Source organism: Episyrphus balteatus, chromosome 1, assembly GCF_945859705.1.
Source record: "Episyrphus balteatus chromosome 1, idEpiBalt1.1, whole genome shotgun sequence".
Lineage (NCBI taxonomy): Eukaryota > Metazoa > Arthropoda > Insecta > Diptera > Syrphidae > Episyrphus > Episyrphus balteatus.
This window is the reverse complement of record NC_079134.1, coordinates 63,753,514-63,779,551: the sequence shown is the minus strand read 5'-3', so window position 1 is coordinate 63,779,551 and position 26,038 is coordinate 63,753,514. Positions and strand designations below refer to the sequence as shown.

Genomic DNA, 26,038 nt, shown 5'->3' with positions numbered 1-26,038 from the left:
TACTATATAGATTACTAAAATAATAACCAAAATGCAACTTAATATAAATCCGCTGTGACCGCTTATGTGGTGAAGGTCCAAGCCCTTAAGGTGAATGTTTTCCCTCTTGAACCTTTCCAAGTCTCGTTGAATTTTGAGTAGTTCATTTTTGTTGTTTATTATCGTTGCCTGTATAGGTTTGATTCTTTCCTCTGCAACTTCGTCCAGTGCCTTCGTCCATATCGTCTGTTCCTCGAAATGGCTGATGGTTTCAGACTTAACTTGTTGCGGTGAAGTAAGGAAACCTCCGTTGTATCTAACCGTGCATTGTGGCCTTAATGTTAGAAGCCCTTGTGCTGGAAGCTTAACCAATTTATGCTCAGAATTTCCACAGCTTATATGAATAGCCGTGGTCGTAAATTGTTTAAACAACCATGTATTTGGTTTAGTCAACTGAATCCATTTGTCTTGCTGACCAACTCGTTCAAAATGACAGCTTGCTGTTTTTGCTTTCTTTATTGGTGATATCTCACATGATCCATCTGCTGCAGTTTTCCATGGCCAATTACCATGGCAAATATAGTGCGTTTCTTCGTTTTTTAGACAGAGATTTAGTTGTGCCTGACTCATTAGATTGTATGCGTCTAATTGGAAGTTGAAGACAAGTATTTCGGTGTATATTTTTGGTGTCACAATAATATCTCCCTGACGTATTGGCACGTCAATTACCCGAAAAACGTCCGATGCTTCTGAGTGAAGTAGTGGAATCTCCGCGTCTATTACTAAACGCCGGCCAAGTATGAATGCCCTCGCTTTCATTTGGCGAAATGTTTCTTTCAATCCATTTTTTGTACCATCACCAGGTAAACGAAACTTCTCTAAGATTTTATTCCGAATCTTGTGAATCTCTTCTTGTAGTTGGGATGGTTTTAATAACAACGGATTTATATGGTGATTATTAACATCAACGAGGATGCTTATAACTGCCATTTGCACATCATTACATTCACTTAACATTGCATCAAGTTGCATTGCTGCTAACTGAAATATGATTCCTGCTTTGTATGCATTATGAGCTTGAAGTGTCGTATTGCGTATTTCATTAATTTGACCATTGATTCTTACAAATTGATCGTTTACTTCGTCTGTCGTTTTCTTTAAAACATTTACTGTAGCATTTACCAGTGATGTTTGCCTCTTGTTTAAGCCATCCAGTTCATGCTGGTTGTCCATAATACCGAATAAAATGTGGTAGAGTGAACCAACAAATTCAAGTGGAGCTCTTTTTACCCTGTTGGTTATTATTAATAGTTTGTTATTTTCAGACAGTACTTCATATCTTCTCTTTAAGTTTGCTGTTATTAAACTGCACTGCTCGCTGAAGTAGAACATTTTGGAACACTTGTCTTGTAGTTTAGTTATGTAGCTTGAAATATTATTGGTTTCTTCAATATATGAATCTAAATCGTAGTAAACTACAAGTCTCCATTTTGATGCCACCACATCCATTTTTCCGATTGGGTCTAAGTAAATTCCCACATTTTCGTCTAAGTTTTTAATTGTCATATCAGGTGTTGTGCTCATATTGGTTGTTGAACTCTTTGCTCGTCCAAATGCAATTAATACGAATAACATCAACATCAAAATTTTAATTCCATTAACTTGTGTGTTTTTTGATCCATTATATTCTTTTAAACGGGTGAGCTGGCATGTTTGCTGTGAAATTTTACTCTCCGATTCTTCTTCAGAAGTCTCGAGTGGACATAATTTATGTATTGGTCTTTTGTAGAGTCCGTCCTTTGTTCTTAGTGTAACGACTCGTACATTGCCGTCTGACCCTTTGTGGACTTCAACAACGCGTCCCATGGGCCACCTCGACGGTTGGGTATTTTCGTTTTTTATAATAACGATTGCACCTTCCTCCAGATTCTTCTTTTCAGACTTCCACTTGGTACGTTTTTGAAGAGACACCAAGTATTCGTCCTTCCATTTTTGCCAAAAGTCTCGTTTTAATTTTTGCACCAGTTTCCAGCGATCTAGGGACCCAATTTTTTCAAGTTCTCCTGATTCAGGGGAATCCAATAAAGGACGTCCCACCAAAAAATGTCCAGGTGATAATACATCAATGCTGTCTATTTCATTACCCATCGCACATAAGGGACGTGAGTTTAATATTGCTTCTATCTGACATAGCAATGTTGTCATCTCTTCAAATGTTAATTTAGATTCTCCCATTATTCGTTTTAAATGGTGTTTCATTGATTTGACGGCTGCTTCCCAAAGCCCTCCAAAGTGAGGACTTGCGGGTGGGATGAAATGCCATTCCACCTTGTCTTCAGCTAACCTTGAAGCGAGTGACGCGTTGTTTTTGATGGCGTTCTTGAATTCTTGGTCTAAACATCGATTCGCTCCAATGAAATTAGACCCATTGTCTGAATATATATGAGCACTTTTGCCACGTCTTGCAAAAAATCTTCTTAGAGCTGCCCTGAATGCTTCTGTTGTAAGGTCACTCACTGGTTCTAAATGAATGGCTTTAGTAGCCATGCATACAAAAACTGCTATGTAGCCCTTGTACGCTTTCTGTCCTCGACCTCTTGATGTTCGCATCAATATTGGTCCAGCATAGTCGACCCCAACATGTAGAAATGGTGGAGAAACTGTAGTTCTTTGCTTTGGTAGATCTCCCATTATTTGGTTCGCACCGCTACTGTTGTATCGAATACAAATCGGACAACTACGACAACATCTTCTTATTAGTGTTTTGATACCAATTATGTAGTATCTTCTTTTAATATATGCTTCCATCACCGAATTTCCACCATGTAGTGTAGCTGCATGTGCTTCTTTAACGATTAAACTGGCTAGTTTACATTTATCCAGTATTATTGGGTGTTTCTGGTTCAAAGGTAACCTTGCATACTTAAGCCTTCCACCCACTCTTAAGATTCCTTCATCATCTAGGTAAGGTTTCATTTGAATTATTTTGCTGCTCAAAGGAATATCCTTTTTGTTTTCAATTTTTTGTAATTCATTGCAAAATTGAATTTTTTGCTGTTGTTTGATGATTAAAATTCTCGCCTGTGACAGTTCGGATACAGTTATTGATCCTGGCGTTATTTGTTTGTATTGAAACCACCGAATAAAACGAAGCACATATGCAACACTTTTCTCAATTTTGTTGATGTTCGATAATCGTTCGATTAAATTCGATACAAAATGTTTCTTGCATTGTAATGTTGACATCGTTCTTAAATCTGTTGATGGTGCCAAGTGTTGCTGTTGCGGCCAATGATGTTTTGATTGTTTCAGCCACTGCGGACCTGTCCACCATAGTTCGTGTGCAGCAATTTTTGAAGGGCATATGCCACGTGATGCAACATCGGCTGGGTTGTCTTTCGAATTTAAATGCAGCCATTCGATTTTATCCATTAGACTCTTGATGTCAGCTACTCTGCTTCGTATAAACTTTTCTTTGCTCTTGTTGTTTTTTATCCACCACAAAGTAATAGTGGAGTCACTCCACCCATAGTATTTTGTATCATTTGAGAAATACTTTTTTATCTTGTTGAGTAACCTTGCAAGTAGTTGAGCTGCACATAACTCTAATTTGGGAAGAGTTTTTTTATTTTTGATGGGTGCCACCTTGGTTTTGGCTGTTAGTATTTTAATTGTCATATTTGTTTTAACATATATGACAGCTGCATATGCTTTTTCTGAAGCATCCGCAAATCCATGTATTTCTATTGGACCTGCTTCGTCATTAAATATCCATCGTGGGATTTTAATTAATTTGATTTCTTGTAAGTTTTGTTGAAAGGTCATCCATTCTGCCTTCATGATTTCATCAAGTTCATCATCCCAGTCATAGTTTGATTGCCACAATCTTTGTATGAATATTTTCGCTCTTATCGTAACTGGAGCAAGCCATCCAAAAGGATCGAATATTTTTGCAATATTTGATAACACATTTCTTTTGGTTTTTGAAATGCTCAATTTAGATGAATCTATAACAAATCGGAACTCATCTTGATCTGGATCCAAGTGAAGTCCCAATGTTTACATAGTTATTTTTTGCTCATCATTCGACATTATGCCAGTCAGTAAATTTTGATTGTTTGAAGACCATTTTCGTAATTGAAAACCAGCATTTGAAAGATTTTCACTTACTGCTCTTATTATGTATCTGCATTCGTCTTCGTTGTTGGCACCTGTCATTAAGTCGTCAACGTAAAATTCTTCTCTTGTGATTGTTTCTGCAAATGCTTGCATGCAGATGTCGTTTTCTGATATTTCATTATCTTTTTCTATTTCTTCTATCTCCCAGAACCTCTCCATCGATAAAGTAACCGCTGACATGATTTTGCCACATTGTCGTTTCTGGTGTAGTGAGCCGGAAACTACCCACCCGAAAATCGTATTTTGTGCCACTATGCCATTGTGCTTCCTTACTCCTTCTTCAATTAACTTTGGATATAAGTCACTTCCGATGATAATGTCAATACGATCTTTTGTATTCAAGTTTGGATCTGCCAGAATATAGTTTTCCCACTCATTTTTATTAAATTCAAATGATTCGTCAGGTAGTGGTTTTATAAGGGTTGGTAATACCAAAAACTCTGCTTGCATTTTGTTGTTGCTCATAAATCTTGGTCTTATCTCTAAATACACTCTTGATTTTGATGTACCCACTGCTGCATCTGAGAGTCCAGTTAATTCTGTACTTATTATTTTCCTTGGCAAGGAGAGGATCTGCGCTGCTTCCTCAGATATCATTGATATTTGAGAACCTTGATCAATCAATGCCCGAAATAGACATGTTTCACCATTTGACGATGTGGCTGATATCTGTGCTGTAGCTAATATTACCATTGGACTCTCTATCTTCTTTACCATCAGGGATGATAATGATTTTTCTTTTTTATTGTTGTTGTCTGAGGGGCTCAATTTTTTGTATTGATTTCCCTCGACCCTTTTCTTCGTTTGGTAGTTTTCGTTGTGTAGTAGAGTGTTATGCGATTTATTACACTTCTTACATTTTATTTGAGAGAAGCATTTGGTTTCTGCACTGTGTTTAAGACATATACTGCATATTTGCTTATTGCGTACATATGCTAAACGATTGGGAATCTCGGTGTTTAAAAATTTCTCACAATAATAAATTCGATGACCACTCTGCATGCAGAAATCACAGTTCCACTCTCTTCTGTCTGATTGAGAATTCCCACTTTGTTTTTTGTATTCTTTGTTTCGAGTCATTGTTTGATGTTGAGATTCAAGGGTTTGAAATAATTGCTCAAGGAAGTCCATAACATCCTCCAGTTTTTGTATCTGGCTTGGTTTTTTGATGTGTTGCTCATATAACTGTAAGCCCTCCTTGTGAAATTTTCGAAGGAGTAGGTGAGCAAATATTTCATCGTTTTCATTGTTATGTTTGCCTATTGTCGATGTGATGATGTAAATACATTCCTTTGCTGCATCGTGAAGCTTTTTAACATTAGAAGGTGATGTAGCGTTCATCATTGGCATGTCCAGCAAGTAATTCAATTGCGTGGAGAAGTTGATTCTTTTATTTTCGTACCTTCTGACGAGAGTCTTCCATGCTTCATTATAGTTTGCCGAAGATCCTTGTATTAGGCTAGCAATAGAAGTTCGAGCATCACCGGTTATACACGATCGCAAGTGATTTAATTTCACAGAATCTGGCACATTATTCTTATTGTGAACCAAATCTATGAAGAGGTCGGAAAATATCTTCCACTCTTCAATTTTTCCATCGAATTTAGGCAGTTCAATTTTTGGACTTTGTGTTAATACATTTGCATATGGATCAGATTTTATGCTCTCATGATTTTCTTCCAACTTGAAAAGAAGTAATTTCAGATCTTCTTCCAACTCGATTATATAATTTTCTTCTCTGAATTCCTCTTCTTGTATTGGATTCATCTTAGACAGCTCAACTTGCAGTCGGTCATTCCACCGTTTCAATTTTCCAATCCATATGTTTTTTGTATGAGGATGGGAAATTGCCTCAAGTTTCGCCTCGTCTATTGTTTTTTTTAAACTTTCCATTATTGTACGTAATTTCGTTTAATCTATTTGAGTTTCATGATTTGTTATTGTTTTCATCATGATCTTATTCATTTGTTTTTGCTGCAAGTCTAGTCCAGTGGCTAGCTGCTGATTAACAGTTTTTATTTCTGCTATTTTGCTAGCTAACATTGCTTCGCTTATGCCTTGTTCTACACTGTCCAGATCTTTGTTTTTCAGCAAATTTTGAATTTTCTGAAAGTAGTTCTCTGCTCCTTTCATCCATTGTTCTTTAAAATAGGGAACATCAATAACACCAAGCTTATGAAGTAGCTTGTCATTTTCCTTGAATGCTTGAAGATTCTTTTCAGCATAGACAAGAATTTCTTGGTTTTTGCTGCGTGTTGTTACACTTTCTCCATCTTTTAATAACTTTTCCAGGTTTTTTAATATTTCAACCTGTTTTTCAATTACTTTTAAATGCTCTGATGACATTGTTGAATTTGTTTTTTTTTTACTTGTTATGATTTTTCACTGAATATGATTTTTTTTTACTTGTCAGTATTTGTAGCTCTGACAACGCTAATTTTCACTTTATATATATTTTTTTGGTACTTGTCAGTATTAGTGCTGTAAAAGTAACGACAAAATGAGTACCCGCATGTATACGTTACTTTTGATACTAGTACCCGCATCAATAATATCGTTACTCGTTACTTTCGTATGCTTCGTATTTTTCGTATATTTCGTATGTTTCGTGTGTTTCGTGTGTTTCGTATGTTTCGCATGTTTCGTATGTATCGTTACTTTCGTTACTTTCGCATGCTTCGTTCGTTTCGTATATTTCATGTATTTGATACGTTTCGTATGTTTGGTATTTTAAGTATGTTTCGTACGTTGGTATGGGTGAAAAAAATTTTTTTTTTGAAAAAACCAAAAACAATTTGTATAATCTAGGCTACATTTTAAAGCCATAAACATTAATTTAAGTTGCGTTCTCATGTTATAAGAGTTTGAAGGTAGCTATACTGATATTTTTTTCGATTTTTTTTTATCAAACGTGGAAACTTTTTTTTATTTTTTTCTACTTTTTCGACAAAACTTTGGTAATTTTTTGTTTATATCCGTTCAGTAATCTTATCACAATTCCTTAGAGACCTTTATTTCAAAAGTATTTCGCGCAGATCTCGGAATATTAACACTTCAATGCAACCATGTCGAACAATTTTTCATTTTTTTTTTCTATTGACAGTGATTTTCAAACCTCGTTTTCTTGGCTTTTTTTTTGTTGAAAATTTTGCACTGAAAATTAACAAATTTTTTCAAAAACCAAAACACTTTTGTACATTCTTAAGCTACAATTCAAGACCATTAACAAAAAGGTCATAAACACATTGGTTTCCGCATGGGTATATTTCGGCCACATAGAGAAAATACTAAAACGTCTCTTTTGATATTTCTGTTATTATCGATAACTCAACTGTACCTTGGCACTACTGTTTTTTTTCGAGACAAAAGTAAACTCCAGCTAATTATCTGGAGTTAGCATTCCGATTACGGTAACGATATCGGTACGAGATGCTAAATGCGACAAATTGAGTGTATCACTTCGTTTCGTATCTCATATATCGGATGATTTAGTATTGAAATTGGAATGGGGTCGTTACTCGTATGTTTCGTATTTCGTATGTTTCTTTACTTCAGTACCCAGTAACGAAACATGCGAGTAACGATATTGTTTGGAAAGTAACGTTTCGTTACTCGTTACTGAAGCAAATACCCGCATTTTAGTAACGAATACATACGATTTGCTACAGCTCTAGTCAGTATTTGTAGCTCTGACAACGCTAATTTTACTTTATCAGTATTTGTAGCTCTGATAACGCTAAACTTCACTCGTTCGTTTATTAAAATTCTCTTACCACTGGTGGGGGAAAATTTTTAATATAGCTCGAAGGACCAAATGAATGAGTAAAACTCGGTTGTAAGTCGAATGAATACTAATTTTATTTCACTACGTTCCTACTATATATATACAATTTTCTAGTCTTATCTTCTATTCTTAATGTCTATGTTCTTATCAATCTATTCTTACTTATGTAAATTATCTGTAGATAACCGTCAGTGTATGCTTAGGGTAATCTGTCTTATCTTTATTTCACATACACATTGGGTTATCTATAGATTTGTTATGTTCATAATGTTTGAACAAGCGTTGTTACGTCGTATTCTTGATGGAATAACTGAAGTCGTTTGCGCTCTACAGCAACTAGAACGGCCAACAGAAAATTGGGATGATTGGTTAATTCTGCATGTCACTGAAAAATTGGACCCTGCCACCATAAGAGAATGGAAAAGCTCACTTCAAAGCCCGAATTCCATTCCCACTTACTTGCAGCTGGAAAAGTTTTTGAAAAACCGTCTTCAAGGACTTGATGCAATGGCAGCTTGCTCTGGGTCAAGAGTACAAGTACCTGATACTTCAGCCTCATTCTCTCGAGCAAATCCAAAGACACCTAATCAAAAACAAACTCCATTTCAACCAGTCCGCAGCCATCAAGCAAATTCCAACCAATGCCCAAAATGTTCTGCAAAGCATGTGCTAATGTTCTGTCCTGATTTCAGGAACCAAACGCCAACACAAAGGCTGACATTCGTGATGAAAGAAAGGTTGTGTAAAAATTGTTTAAAAGCTGATCACGTGCAACAACAATGTACATCAGAGTTTACCTGTTTAAGATGTCATCAAAAACATCACACAATGTTACACGATAGCATTCAGTCTCAAAAACCCAACATCAGCACAAACCATATGCAAACAAACAACACCTGTTCTGGCGCGAAGAATCATTGGTAAAATTACAACCGGTTCTGTTGGCGACAGCTCAAATCGGAGTAAGATCTGCTACTGGACACTATCTAAAACTTCGAGCTCTGTTAGACAGCGGCTCTCAAGCGTCTTTTATCAGTGAGTATGCAGTGCAACAACTTCATCTTCGGTGAACGTGGCTCCTTGTGCCGGTGACTGGGGTTGGAGGGTCAAGTGTTGGTAAGTCAACAGGTTTGGTGGATATCTTTGTGAGCTCTCTCAGAGAAACAGGTTTTAAAGTAAACTGCAGAGCACTAATTTTGCCTCGTTTGGGTCGTCTCATGCCAACTCTGCGTATTGACACCAAACCTTTTTGTGAATTTTTGGATCTTCATCTGGCTGATCCAAATTTTCATGAGCCAGGCTCTATAGATGTCATATTAGGAGCTGACCTTTATGGCTCTCTATTACACGGTGAAAGTATACAATCATCATCTGCTGGTGCTCCTGTAGCACAACGTACCCATTTAGGATGGCTTATCTACGGACGCTTGCCTGAATCTACAACTAGAGAGTTGTCAACGAGTTTTTGAGCATTTTCGCAGGCTGAGCTCGCTAATTTAGTTCAGTGTATGTGGAAATTTATCAAAAACGAGGGTGTGGAATCTTCTTCCAAGATGACATAAGATGAACTCTACTGCGAAAAATTCTTTAAAAAAACGGTACAACGGTTTTCGTGTTTACACAAACATAATGCATGCAAGCAGTATGCCCCCTTGCAACCCCCGGCTTGGGCTCACTATTATAGGATTTGGGGTGGGTGCAAGTTTGGGTGTAGGCAAATTTTCTTCAGAATTTAAAAGTTCATATTTTGAGCTAAGGAACCGGTAAAAAATGACACAAATAGATTTTATGACGTAGGTATTTTTCGTATATTCTTTTCACATGGAATTACTCATGGATGACTATCTGGAACTATCATGGAACTGATTCATTTGAGACTGCTCAACAACTACAATTCGAGCTACAGCAGTTGCTGCAACGAGGAGGTTTCATGTTAAGAAAGTGGAACTCAAATTCTGACGAGTTTCTACAAGGTATTGACATGACTGAGAAGTTGAGTGACAATTGCTGCGAACTAAATTTGGATCGAGAAACAAAAGCGCTTGGCATCTATTGGTTTTGTCAAAGTGATTGCATAGGCTATAAGGTGAACGTCACTAAAGTTTCATCAGCAATCACAAAACGTCAGCAACTTTCCGATGTTGCAAACATTTATGACCCAACATGTCTTCTGGCTCCAGTAGTAATTACTGGAAAAATAACCTGTCAACAACTTTGGCTGTGTGATATATCTTGGGATGACCCACTTCCAGAACCGCACCAGAAAAACTGGGTTATATTTCGAAAAGAGCTTCCATTGCTTGATTACATCAAAGTTCCCAGATGGGTTTTCTCGTCACCAAACGCATTAAGATGCCAACTACATGTCTTTTCGGATGTGTCTACCTCCGCTTATGCCGCTGTTGCCTACCTACGAGTTTAAACCTTTGACGGTGACATTAAGGTTTCGATCCTCATGGCCAAAACTAAAGTGGCGCCTTTGAAGAAAATTACTATTCCACGTTTGGAACTCAATGGGGCACTTCTTGTCTCAAAATTGGCATTCATAGTTCTCGAAACTCGGCCACTGACGTCAATAACTCTTTAATGCTATTCTGACTCGAAGACAACTTTAAGCTGGATTAGATCAAATCCAGGACAACATAAACAGTACGTGGCGAACCAAATCGCCAAAATCCAAGAGCTGACACATATCGATTGTTGGATGTATGTGCCTACTAAAAGTAATCCGGCTGACGAACCCTTCCGTGGTGTGTATCCTTCTCAGCTAGGGAACCTTGATATGTGGTGGTCTGGTCCATCATGGCTACAGAACGATAAATCCAAATGGCCGAATCAAATTTTCGGCTTCAATAATTTACCCGAAGCTACAACACTGCTGACTATCCAAGCTCCACCTAAACTAACGGAAGATTTAGGAGCGATGGGTTTACTCTACAAACACTCTAACATTTACACCTTGGTTGGAGTCACATGCTGGTGTAATCGCTTCATTGCAATTAAATTGAAAAAACCACATCCAACATCAGCCTGGTCCACGGCTTCTGAAAGACGAGAGGCTTTACACCTCTGGAGGGAAGGGACACGCTCCGTCTTTTGCAACGGTGTCTCGTAGCACTTCATCCCTCCAGGCTCTCCAAACTTTGGTGGCATGTGGGAGGCTGGTGTCAAGAGCATGAAGCACCATCTAAGGCGAACCATCGGAGATGCAACTCTGACTTTCGAGGAGTTTTATACCGTTCTCAAGCAAATTGAAGCTGTACTTAATTCGAGGCCTCTTTCAGCCCTCTCTGATGATCCCGATGACATTACTGCCTTGACTCCTGGGCACTTCTTCGGAACCAGACCTACTCGACGTCAAGACAGGTAGATTAATGCAATGGAAACAGCTCCAGCAGATGCATCAGGATTGTTGGAAGAGATGGAACTGCGAGTACCTTCATGAGCTACAAGTAAGATGTAAGTGGAAACAAACCAAAACCAATATTAAAGTGGGAGACCTAGTGTTAGTCCGAGATGAACGACTACCACCCAGTCAATGGCCACTTGGCCGTGTCTTAGAGGTACATAAGGTACATACTGGTGAAGACAATCTCGTACGGGTTGCTACGATTCGTACACAGAAGTACTTAAAATGCTAAAATTACAAGTGGCAGCCTTGCCACCAGCCAAATGTAAATAAAAAGAAAAACGTCAAAAGCTACAACGAAACGTCACTTTCAAGTAAAACGTGGTTTTGAAGAAGTCGTGCATTCTTTCTTTTAAATAAAATTTCCTTTGCGAATTAAAACTTTAGTCTTTTTTTTTTGTTTAGCTTTGCATTTCAAACAGTGTGTGTTTTTGGATTTTCGGTTTTCAAATTTGGGGGTGGTAGGGGGTTTTTATAATTTTGGGGGGGTTGAAATATCTTTGAAACATTAACATATTATAATTTAATACGTTAAAGAGAATCAGAAGACTAATTTGTTTTAATTTTTGGATCTTAAAATTTTCAAAAGGGTGGAAAATTGGGGCAAGAGTTTACTAAAATCGTTTTTTTTAAATTTAAATGCCTAGTTGTTTGTTTTTCTTAACGGTTTTTGGTTTGGCTTAAAAAATATTAATGTTCAACTTGGAACAACTTTTGGAATTTTATTTTTCGAAAAAGGGGGGCCCATGGACATTTTTGAAAATGTGAAAACACCACGATTTATTTTGAAAGTGCATTTTCGGATTGATACTCTTACTGTAGATTTCGATTCGATTCGATTTCAGAAAATAAATTGGAAAATAATAAATGGAAAAGTTGTTTTTTTAGTTCTTTGAAAAAAAGTTTCCAAAGCATATCTTTAAAAATACTAATTTTAGGACCTCAATTTTTTAAAACAATGTTTAGAACACTATTTTAAATTTAAAAAAAAATTTAAAAACTTAAAAAATCGAAAAAGATTTTTTTTGTTTTTGGCCCCTAACTTTCGAAATAATGAACGTAGAGGTCCAAACATTTGGAACATTGTTCAGAACAACTTTCAAAATTTCAATTTTCAAAAAAAGGGGGCTATGTCAAAAATGCTTTTTGGCTCTAAAACCTCCATTTTTCAAAATTAAAAAAAAAACAAATTTGGGACATTCCGGAACAAATCGGGAACAACTTTCAAAAATAACAATTTCAAAAAAAGGGGGGCTAACTTCACACACTCGAAAAGTTGCCATATCGACATGGCCGATGTTTGTGTGGATACAACATACAATTAACGTGGATCTGTCATCAGCTAGACAATGGTCAGTTAAATGTGGTCTTACCTTAAAACTACTAGGAAGCAAATGCCTTGTAATCTCTAGAAGGCCTCTCGATTTAAGTAGTTTTCGAGATATTCAGCTGGGTGACAAAAAAATCGAATTAGTGGATACGGCTAAAAATCTGGGCATTTGCTTTAATAGAACCTTGAGTTGGAACGACCACATCATTCAAATTGACGGGAAAGCTCTTCGATTATTGTGACCAACAAGAAATTTCATACCATGAACACTAGGAAAACATTCGGTTGTGAAATTTTTTGTAAGCTTGACAGTGTCAGTCAGAGGAAGATGAATGTAATTTTCAATAGCATTGCACGCTACATTTTTGGTCTTAGACGCTACGATCACATCTCCCAGTTCTCTAGAAGTGTATATGGCATTTCCTTTGACAACTTTCTTAGATTTCGAACTCTTGTCACACTCTTTAACATTACCTGTACGCTCCAGCTTTCATACCTTTATGATACATTTCTGTTCTCGCTTCTCATGCCTTACGTCCGAGCGATAGTTTCTTATTAATGCAACTTGTTTGTGGGATACCCTTCCAATGTGGAATGTGGAAACAGTACGAAAATTTAAGAAAATTTATTTTGGGACCCCAGTTTAATGGTTGTTTTTGATGTTGCTGCTGTTCTGTTAACTTGTATTCTTTTGCTATTTATTTTGTTCATAAAACTCATACGCCGAAGCGGCAGCTACACCCGTAATAAATTATCCTGAACCTGACGCAATTTCTCACTGCCTGACTCTAATTTTGTCAAAATTTGAGGATCAGGTCAAACTTAATGCTAGCTAAAATTGAAGATTTTATTCGACCCCAACGCTATACAAGAAAACATGATGGAAAACCTTAAAATTATTACGTGGAATGCCAATGGACTATGGCAGAGACTTGGAGAACTAGAAATTATTATACGGGAACAACATATTGACATTTGTTTGATAACAGAAACCCATGTTAAAAAAGAATCAAATTTCAATATAAACGGTTTTCTAGATTACCACGCAATTCATCCGTCGAACAAAGCAAGAGGCGGAGCATCATTATATATAAAAGAATGTATCAAACACTCGATTGGCTTTAAGCTTGAACTTGAATCGATGCAGCTTATAAGTGTGCAGGTTAAAACTAAACATGATGAATTGAATATCTCATCAACATACTGCCCTCCGCGGTACAAAATCGATACAAAAGAATTTTCAAACTTACTAAAATCACTTATTATATTAGACCAACGTTAATCATTGGTGGCGATTTTAACGCTAAACACACGCTTTGGGGCTCTAGATGCATATTTCAAAAGGGCCGAGCGTGACTTTCATTCTACTGGGAAAGCCACTTAGTGGCCGGCAGATACCTCGAAAATACCAGACCTGATTGATTTCTTTATACCAGACCTGATTGATTCGGAATACCGTCAAATCGAATTAAAGTAACGGAATGCTTTGATCTTTTCTCTGACCACTCTCTCGTTATTCTCACAATGAGCGAAAGTCTTGTTTAAATTGAAATACCACCTAGGTAAACAAACGGTAAAACAAACTGGGAACCTGGGAAGGCTTCGAGAGATATCGAGGATAATGTTGAATTAAGGGTGTCACTACAAACGCCTCTTGAGCTTGAGGAAGCGGTAGATGATTTTGTGCACATCTTTCAAAAAGCCGCATGGAGCAATATCCCTTACCAAAGAGAAATATCAGGCTTTAAAGATACTGTTACGACCTTAAATAAAATCAGTAGGCTTCGACCTTCATTCAATTCCACGAAAGAAAATACAACCAAGAGAGAGAATGAATAAAGACAAAATGAAAGAAAAACGTCAAATAAAATGTCTTGGAATAGCGCGCTAATTTTAATGTCATTAGCTAAATTGTCTTCGATTAGGACATTTTTCGTGGGATTAACTTTTAATAAAAAATAATCATTAATAAAAAACATTTTAATCTGCGAGTTTTATTTCTAGGTAGAAATTGCAACATTGGTGTCAGGTGTGGGGTAACAGACGACATCTTAATCGAATCTCAATCACGCTCAACAATGACCGAACAACAGACACAATTTCAGTGTCCTCTAAAAAAAATATAAGAGCAATCGACCCTGATGAATGATTTTCTAAAATCGATTGCAGAAATCACAGATCGAGTGAAACAAGTGGAAGCCACTCAAAATCAATCCTTCTCGGAACGTTTAGATGCATTAGCCAACCTAACCACACCAACTTGTCTGCCTCGCAACGCAGCCGTATCGTAGAAGCAACCCGTAACCCAAATAAATCTTCAGGAAAACTTTCCAAACGATGCTCAATCGCCTAATAACATCAACAACATAATTGACCTTACACATACGTTGAGTCCACATGCTTTTTTCCAACCAAATGGTGACACCGAAGCGCATAACCAAAGATCATATAACTAGTAAAGATGTCGCACGTAGAACAAACTTCTGTGCTTGAAATTTTCTACCATCAGATTTTACCCATAGGTCCAAAACATGTATCCAAGAATTAAATTGTTGAGAAACATTTTAAAATTTTTCGATGACTGCGTAGAAAAGAGAGGGTTGATTTTTATAGATGAATTTATTTAATGGGAGGAAGCGAGATAGTAGTTAAATGTTGAAAAGAAAAAAAATACATTTGTCTGCGAGAATGTACCTATGAAATAATTTTTTTTTTTGTTAAATTATTCAGGAAACTGATATTAACACATGATTCAAAATAATAATTTAAATAAGAATAATTTTAGAAATATATATGACAAGAGTGTATGAGCAAAATTGTGTGAAAATGAATTTCAACCCTCAAATTGTCAATAGGTCCAAATCATAATAAAGCAGAAATCCTTCGCAACATTAAAAAAAGTTCTTATAATGAGTGGGAAAGAGAGAGTTATTTTTATTTTAATACATTTCTTAAATGTGAAGGACCGAGATGTAAGTTGAATAGAAACAAAAATGAAAGCAAAAAGGATCGTTTTGCCGTGTGGGTATATATTTTTTTTTCACAACTGGATTGCTTCGCACAAGCAGGGCGAAGACGAGATGGCTAGTTTTAAAGATTGATGAAAAAAAGAAGAAAAACAACTTTTGCAAGTGACTGGTGTGCTGGTGGGTAGGTATACATACGTGTAAGTAGAAGAAGGTTGATAAGATTTTTTTGGTTTTAAATTTTTTTTCGATGGTAGTTAGATATTTAGGTATTTTTTTAAGTGGAGGGTGGTTTTCTGTTTCTATATTTTTGTTTCCTTTTTGATTAATCGCAAGGCACAGGTGCATTGCTTTTAGGTGTAGGAACACACGTAATATGTAGGTAGGTTTTTTTTCCTTTGCGACAGCAATCGTCCTTGAAAAATGTAGTTCATTTTATTTTGGTTGGAAAAAGAAATTCAAACAAGTGGTAGGTAGGTAGGTAGGTAGGTAGGTAGTGATAAAAATGATCATTCTTGGTTTTTTGTTATTTTCTTTAGTGAGGTAGGTAATGTACCTATCTATTGACATTGAAAAAGATTTATTTAGTGTGGATCTATTAAAAAATGCAACCAAAAATATTTTGCATAAAAAAAATTGTGAAAATGAATTTCAACCCTCAAATTGTCAATAGGTCCAAATCATAATAAAACGAGGATCTATTAGAATTTAAATTTATGTCTTTTTTCACTTTTTAGTGATCATGAAAAAAGAATCGTTTTGCTGTGTGCATACGGATAGCTTTTTTTTATTTGGATTGCATCACATAGGTAACAGGTGCCAAAATGGCTAGATAAAAAATTTTAACAAATCTTGGTTAAAAATTACTTTGTTATATTTTCTATCGATTTTAAATGTTTTTTGAGCAAAAAGTTAATGTTTGGATTTTTGACGAATTTAATTTGAAAAATTGCCTATTTTTCAATCCAAAAAGTTTTTGATTTTTGAAAAGCTTGGAATGCAGTTACTTTTAGATTAAAACCTTTTATTGAAAATTGTATGGAAAAACTATACTTTTGATTTAGAAAATATTGAGAAAAATTGAAAAAAAAAAACAAAAAAACGATTTTTAAGATCGATTTTTCCGTAAATGACAGTAATATTGGTGAGAAATAACACGGTGCGACACTGAAAATACACCCGAGAAATAACATAGTGCAGGCTGTTCGTATGGTCGAATAATGCATAAAAATATTTTTGTTATATTTTTGGAACCCTCCATTTTTTTTTTATTTACAAAAAACCATTTTTACAGACCTTACGATGTAATCTATCAATATTTCAGTCATTTTTCTAACAACTCTCAATATGTTATATGTTTTTGGAAAGAGGATTTCCAGACCTTTTGAATGATGTATAGAAGTCTATTGTTTAAACAAATTATCCCACAAATCTTGAAAAAGTGATTTTTTTTTCCCAATTTTTTCAACTTTACTCGATTTTTTTCGCAAAATAAAACAAACAAAAAAATAAAGTAAGGTTATATTCTGAAAGAATATACATTTAGGCACAAATTTGCGTATTTTTTTATTGAATTTGACTAAAACTGCGGAATCTATGCTATTTTTTCGTAAATAGAAAATGTGGCTTTTCATGATGTGAATTGCAAGGTGCACTATAGGATGTTCGTTATTTTAAAATAATAAGAATTTCTATGCTCCTAGGATCTTATATGGTTGGAAATAAACTAAAAAAAATATTCCCCAAGTTTCAAGTCTCTAACTTAATTCTAATTTGTGCCGCCAAGCGGTTGAAGTTTCTTATGGGAAATTTAATAAGTGTAGCTATCATGTGAAAATTTTTCAGATTTTTAATTGTTATAATTTTAGAGATTTAGCTTGGTAAATAAAGTCATTTTTTCAGACTTTTTCAAAAATCGCTTTTTTAATGCCAAAAATTTAAAAAACTTACATTTTTAATTACATTATTAATTAAAAAAATCACTTTTTCAAGATTTGTGGGATAAAAACCTGCACTTAATTTGTTTAAACAATAGACTTCTATACATAATTCAAAAGGTCTGGAAATCCTCTTTCCAAAAACATATAACATATTGAGAGTTGTTAGAAAAATGACTGAAATATTGATAGATTACATCGTAAGGTCTGTAAAAATGGTTTTTTGTAAATAAAAAAAAAATGGAGGGTTCCAAAAATATAACAAAAATATTTTTATGCATTATTCGACCATACGAACAGCCTGCACTATGTTATTTCTCGGGTGTATTTTCAGTGTCGCACCGTGTTATTTCTCACCAATATTACTGTCATTTACGGAAAAATCGATCTTAAAAATCGTTTTTTTGTTTTTTTTTTCAATTTTTCTCAATATTTTCTAAATCAAAAGTATAGTTTTTCCATACAATTTTCAATAAAAGGTTTTAATCTAAAAGTAACTGCATTCCAAGCTTTTCAAAAATCAAAAACTTTTTGGATTGAAAAATAGGCAATTTTTCAAATTAAATTCGTCAAAAATCCAAACATTAACTTTTTGCTCAAAAAACATTTAAAATCGATAGAAAATATAACAAAGTAATTTTTAACCAAGATTTGTTAAAATTTTTTATCTAGCCATTTTGGCACCTGTTACCTATGTGATGCAATCCAAATAAAAAAAAGCTATCCGTATGCACACAGCAAAACGATTCTTTTTTCATGATCACTAAAAAGTGAAAAAAGACATAAATTTAAATTCTAATAGATCCTCGTTTTATTATGATTTGGACCTATTGACAATTTGAGGGTTGAAATTCATTTTCACAATTTTTTTTATGCAAAATATTTTTGGTTGCATTTTTTAATAGATCCACACTAAATAAATCTTTTTCAATGTCAATAGATACATTACCTACCTCACTAAAGAAAATAACAAAAAACCAAGAATGATCATTTTTATCACTACCTACCTACCTACCTACCTACCTACCACTTGTTTGAATTTCTTTTTCCAACCAAAATAAAATGAACTACATTTTTCAAGGACGATTGCTGTCGCAAAGGAAAAAAAACCTACCTACATATTACGTGTGTTCCTACACCTAAAAGCAATGCACCTGTGCCTTGCGATTAATCAAAAAGGAAACAAAAATATAGAAACAGAAAACCACCCTCCACTTAAAAAAATACCTAAATATCTAACTACCATCGAAAAAAAATTTAAAACCAAAAAAATCTTATCAACCTTCTTCTACTTACACGTATGTATACCTACCCACCAGCACACCAGTCACTTGCAAAAGTTGTTTTTCTTCTTTTTTTCATCAATCTTTAAAACTAGCCATCTCGTCTTCGCCCTGCTTGTGCGAAGCAATCCAGTTGTGAAAAAAAAATATATACCCACACGGCAAAACGATCCTTTTTGCTTTCATTTTTGTTTCTATTCAACTTACATCTCGGTCCTTCACATTTAAGAAATGTATTAAAATAAAAATAACTCTCTCTTTCCCACTCATTATAAGAACTTTTTTTAATGTTGCGAAGGATTTCTGCTTTATTATGATTTGGACCTATTGACAATTTGAGGGTTGAAATTCATTTTCACACAATTTTGCTCATACACTCTTGTCATATATATTTCTAAAATTATTCTTATTTAAATTATTATTTTGAATCATGTGTTAATATCAGTTTCCTGAATAATTTAACAAAAAAAAAAATTATTTCATAGGTACATTCTCGCAGACAAATGTATTTTTTTTCTTTTCAACATTTAACTACTATCTCGCTTCCTCCCATTAAATAAATTCATCTATAAAAATCAACCCTCTCTTTTCTACGCAGTCATCGAAAAATTTTAAAATGTTTCTCAACAATTTAATTCTTGGATACATGTTTTGGACCTATGGGTAAAATCTGATGGTAGAAAATTTCAAGCACAGAAGTTTGTTCTACGTGCGACATCTTTACTAGTTATATGATCTTTGGCATAACCTTCTTTTTACGAAAAATTATCATCTACCGCACATGCTTCCGGGCTAGAGATTTTGTCTAGGGTGGGCCAGATGATATCGTCCACCTGCAGCCATAACCGCATTAATGCGCATTTTTTTTTTACTTTACTTCTTCATTATCAAATAATTCGCCAATCTCTGTTTTTTTTTAATAACTTGCCAAAACTTTATTTATAATAAAAGCCCTGTTCCATTCGAGGTGCTAGTTTACTCGTGAGTAGAAATCCAGTACAACAACTACACTTTCATATGTCCTCGAGTAGAAGATCTTGTGTTAATTGTAGTACTAGATCTACTCATGAGTAAATACCACCTCCAATGGAACGGGGCTAATATATTTGATCGATAAGTGTGTTGTTCAAAATAATAGAATGATTCAATCTCAATCCAAAATAAAATTTAAAAAATAAAATGTTTAGTCTGAGTAAGAAACAAACACAAAATAAATAGGTCGTATTAAAACAACGACTACAATTATGGCTTTTAATGCTCTCTAAATTACAATTTCTCAAATTGAGATATAAGGTCGAATATTTTAACTCAATTAAAATAACAAAATGTATTTCATTCCATTATCTTTATAAATGTGAAAGCATTCCACCATCTGACGGTACACCCCCCCTTAAGGTGCTCTTGAAACTTAAGCCGCATGTGTACGTCCAAACTAATGTCATTTTCTATTTAATTGACGAGATTCAGAATTAGATTTGTGAATCTGACAGCTGAAAGATTTCATGATCTATTTGCGACTTGAGATTGAAACTCAAAAAAATGAATCCGAGATTCAAAAATCTGAATCTCGATTTTTATCAAGATTCACACATTTGTCTGAACATTTCTTGTTGTTTTATTTTAAAATATTTTTTTTTTATATGAACAGATGTCGTGCACAATTACAAAACTAGATTTCATATTCTATTTGCGTGAAAAAATCTCAAAAGCAAATAGAAAACGACATAAAATATAAAATTTTCAAAAAAAATTGTTATTCGCGGGTAATTATGTGACTTTAAGGCCGTGTGTGCATTGGGTTAAATTATTTAGCCGAAAATAAATTTTATACATTTAAATGTCGGGTGAATAAAAAAGTATTAATTAATTCAGCTGAGTGAATTTGGATAAATTACACAGCCACACAAAAAAAATAAAAGTTCTGACCTGGGGTTGCGACTAAGTTTTTCATATAGATTTTGGGTCGCTGAATCCAAATTCGAAGTCAATTTTGCCCTATCATGTCAGGTTTCTGAGATATCCTCAAAAAAAAAATCTCAAAACCAAAAAAACAAAATTTCTTATCTGGGGTTGCGTCTAGGTTTTCATATAGTTTTTGGGTTGCTAAAACCGAATCCAAACTCTATTTTGCCGTATCACGTCAGGTTTTTGAGATATCCTCAAAAAATGTCAGATAAGAACTTTTTTTTTTAGTTTAGACATTTTTTGAGGATATTTTAAAAACCTGACGTGATACGGTTTCAGCGACCCAAAAACTATATGAAAAACTTTTATTTTTTTTGGTTTTGAGATTTTTTTTAGGATATCTCAGAAACCTGAAGTGATAGGGCGAAATTGACTTCGAATCTGGATTCAGAGATCCAAAAACTATATGATGAACATATTCGCACACCCAGATCAGAGAACAAAATTTTTTGTTTTCGTGACATTTTATGAGGTTATCTCGAAAACCTGATGGGATGGAGCAAAACGGACTTCGGATTCGGTTTCAGTGACCCAAAAACTATATGAAAAACCTAGTCGCAACCCCAGGTCAGAACTTTTATATTTTTTTGTGTGGCTGTGTTATTAACGTAGATAAATATTTGTTTTCTGCAAATCAAAAGAATTAATGATGTTAAATAAAATTTTATAAATATTAACAATTAACAAACTTCCAACACGCGTTGTCCTGTGAGTTTTATTTTTGTGTTGCCACTAACAATTTTTTTCATCATCAATAAAATCAATTATGTAATGTAGGTATATTGAAAAATATAAATGTTCCCTAATACACACTCATAATGTTGTACTGCTATCTCAATTTTCTTTCTTTATTTTCGGTTCTTGATTAGTTATTGAAAAAAATACAAAAAAAAATCTGCAAAAAATGTACCTCTGAAGATAAAAATTTAACCGGCTCACAGTGTGGCCGATGCGATGGTAGGAAAAGTATGAAAAAATTATTTTTGTTCGTTTTTAAGTTTGCTATGGGTAAAAATACTATAATAAAGTACAAAACTAAGACTACTCTTGTGATTCTATGACAAATTATTAAAAACGCACATAACTAAGAAGATATCTGTTACCTTTAGCTTTGAAGTTGTTTGAGAAGGAAAATTGTTATTTAATTTTTCAATACTTTGAATTTACTGGCTCAAAACTAAAATTTAACCATGTTTAAAAAGTGTGTTCTTAGTAATGAAGGCATTTATTGTACAAAAAAGGGAAACATACAACATTTCCAAAAAACGTGGTTCCCCCTTTTGCATTATATTTTTTATCCCAATGTGTACATTTTTATTTTTTTTAGTTAATTCGTATTTACGTAATAAGATAAGTTAATAAAACTTAAAAAATTTAAGCTACTTCGATAAAAACCTCAAAAATCAAGCAAAATAAACCAAAAATATGTATTTTTTCGTATGTGAGTGAATTCTAGTCACCTTCTCTGCGCTTTACTCGCGAAACGGTTCATTTCACAGAAAAATGTGTTGGGCATATGTTGTAGAGAATTTCACCACCATCAATTTTTATATAACCTCTGATGACCTCCGATCAATAGGTCGCGAGATATTTGCGAAAAACTTTTCGTGACCTTTTGACTCCTATAACTCTTAACGCGGACACGATATCAATGTCGATTTTTCACATCTTCATAACAAAGCCCTCATTAAGCTGTACGCCAAAATTCAGCCCAGTAGGAATTTTTCCGCAGATTGGGCTTAAAAATGACTAAAATGACTGGGCTAATGAGTTTCCATTTTGTTGATCAAGACTATTTTCTTGAATTTTTAGCCAGCATGCCAACCGTACACACTCTCAGTTGTGGCTAATAGAATAATTCTGACTATGGATACGAGTTCAGAATCTCTTACACCTTCAGAAAAGTATAATTAGGTCCTTGTGTCAAAAATCTAGTTGACCGGTATTGTCAGCACTGCCGGTATCTAAGAAATATTTACAAAAAAATGGTTATTTTTAGATAACTTCACAAAGTGTTTACTCAAAAAGGGGCAAACATAGGCAACATTTTTTTAATTGACACGAAAGATGACACTCTCATCAATAAATGGACACCAAAAACAAAGCGCCACTTCACATCGTTATGAACTTTTTCTCAAGGAATTTGTATGATGCACACAAAACACGAATGATCTTAAAGACACCGAATTCGAAAAATTATTTCAAACAAACTACACACTCATAATTCAAAAGAGAAATGAGAATCTAAAGTTTTCCTTTTGTTTGTTATTCCATAGTTATTTCAAATTTTTATCTTTTGTTTTAACGAAATAGCCTTAAAACTTGAAACACCCATGGGAGCTAAAAAAAGTTAAATAACGAATAATTTCGTCAATGGTGATATTTTAAAGTGTAGTTACTCTCCCCGTTAAAATCGTGAAATAAAAACCGGTTTTGTGCATCCTATTAATCCTTCTATTAAAGTAAATTTGTATTTGGCAATTTCGGTACATATTAAAAATAGCTATTTTTGCCAGCTTTTAATACCATTGGCCACACTGTGCGGCTCCCAGAATAAATTTTTGACAATTGAAATTATCTTTTCACCTCAAATGTTTCAAAAATGTATTATCGGCTAAAAATTTAACCCGATTTGTGCGAAAACTTTAAATTAAATAAGCTGAATCCGACCTTTAAGTCTGCTCATATAAACGGGGTATTTACAAATCGCTGGCTGAGACCAATATACATAAACATATGTACATTAGACTGATTCAAAAAATTTTTTTTTTTCAAAGCATTACCAAAAATATTGTTGGAAATGACGAAAAAAAAAATACTATAAAAGTTTCAGCCCTTAATGCAAATTTCTATTTCCCATACGATTTGTATGGGAAAGATTGTGTATTTGTGCTTAGAATCTTTTTTCTTTTTAATGGTTCATCAAAAAGGCTAGATTTAACCATTTTCTTGTATAAAATTGAACAAAGTTGCGTTTAAAAAATTTAAAAAAAAACGGACGCGAAAAATTAATTAAAATAATTTTTAGTTGAAAAAATGAATAATTCGAATTTATTGATCTGAGAGCTATATAAAAGAATCTGTGAAACCAAATTACAACAAAGAATACAAATATTCGAAAATTTTGCCAATTTTTTTTGAAAAACCTAATAACTTCGTCAAAAAATCGGGAAAAAACGAGAAAAAAATTACTTTTTATATTTTAAAGTTGAATAACTTCGAAACGCGGGGGTAAATCAAAACAATTATTTTTAAATGTTCGTCTATTTCTTCCCTATCGTCATTATCCATGGTACCGAATAACCATTTATGAGTAGTTCCTATTATATTTATCAGTCCTCGTTTTGATCTTGTCCTGGAAGGCATCAAGCTTAATATTTTTGTGAGAAGTGTATAACATTCTCTTTTTAATTCTTGGTCTTGATTTACAATTTCAAATTTTTAAATTTCTTCCAGAATGTCTACTAATTTGTTTTTGCTCACGATGTGAATAACAGTTTGAGTCTGGTTGATGAGATCACCTTTAGTCCAGTGCATTTATAATTTGACCCAGCAGTTTGTACCACCCCCAAATTTTGTTTGCTCATTCGATAGAGCATTGGCTGAATATCATTACCCTGATTTTTCGCACTCGCGAAATTCACCTTTCGGCCGCCATCTTGGATTTTAGTTTTTGTTGAATATCTCGATTTCTATTTATCCTACATAAAAGTTTTGTATACAAGAAACGTAGGCAATTAAATTTCGCGTCTTTTATGTTAAGAACACTTTTTCGATATTCTGAATATTAAAAAAGTTACAAGGCAACAAAGTAAAATAAACAGAAAAAAGTGACAATTTTAAAGTTTTGAGCACTTTTTATCAAAATTATGAAAAAACCTTCAGAGATAAGATTATTCATCTTAAAATTCTCTAAAACTCTGTTAGTTATTAATTCTTTTTTTGTTAAAAATGCTTTTTTTTTACCAAATCTCGAATTTTAAATGATTAGTGAGTATTTTATAGCTTTATGTTAGAAGAGAAAATTCAGGACCTGCAATTTTTTTATATTTAAGTCTCTTCATTGCGTAAAAAAAGGGTATTTTTTAACAAAAAAGTATTAATAACTTTATTAATAAATCGATACGTTTTTTCATAATTTTGATAAAAAGTGCTAAAATCATTAAAATTGTCATTTTTTTCTGTTTTTTTTTTACTTTTTTGGCTTGTAACTTTTTTAATATTCAATATATCGAAAAAAAGTTCTTAACATAAAAGACGCGAAATTTAACTTCCTTCGTTTCTTGTATGCATAACTTTTATGTAAGATAAATAGAAATCGAGATATACAACAAAAACTAAAATCAAAGATGGCGGCCGAAAGGTGAATTTCGCGAGTGCGAAAAATCAGGGTAATGAATTAGGGCTGTAAAAGTAACGACAAAATGAGTACCCGCATGTATACGTTACTTTTGATACTAGTACCCGCATCAATAATATCGTTACTCGTTACTTTCGTATGCTTCGTATATTTCGTATGCTTCGTGTGTTTCGTATGTCTCGCATGTTTCGTATGTTTCGTTACTTTCGCATGCTTCGTACTTTTCGTATAGTTCATGTATTTTATACGTTTCGTATGTTTGGTATTTTAAGTATGTTTCGCACGTTGGTATAAGAGTGAAAAAATTTTTTTTGAAAAAAACCAAAAACAATTTGTATAACCTGAGCTACATTTTAAAGTCATAAACATTTATTTAAGTTGCGGCGTTCTCATATTATAAGAGTTTGAAGGTAGCTATACTGATTTTTTTTCGATTTTTTTTTAAACCAAACGTGGAAACTTTTTTTTATTTTTTTCTATTTTTTTGACAAAACTTTGGTAATTTTTTGTTTATATCCGTTCCATCATCTTATCACAATTCTTTAGAGACCTTTATTTCAAAAGAACATCGCGCAGATCTCGGAATATTAGCACTTCAATACAACCATGTCCAACAATTTTTCATTTTTTTTTTTTCTATAGACAGTGATTTTCAAACCTCGTTTTCTCGGCTTTTCTTTTAGTTGAAAATTTTGCTCTGAATATTAACAAATTTTTTCAAAAACCAAAACACTTTTGTACATTCTTAAGCTACATTTCAAGACCATTAACAAAAAGGTCATAAACACATTGGTTTCGGCATGGGTATATTTCGGCCACATAGAGAAAATACTAAAACGTCTCTTT

At 33.9% G+C, this 26,038-nt stretch overlaps 1 protein-coding gene across 1 annotated transcript; it reads left to right on the top strand.

The window, feature by feature from the left end:
* Positions 1-8,209: 8,209 nt before the first annotated feature.
* Positions 8,210-8,866, top strand: LOC129905451 (uncharacterized). Its single transcript, XM_055980922.1, has one exon. It carries the CDS (start codon positions 8,210-8,212, stop codon positions 8,864-8,866), a length of 657 nt encoding a protein of 218 aa, XP_055836897.1.
* Positions 8,867-26,038: the final 17,172 nt, after the last annotated feature.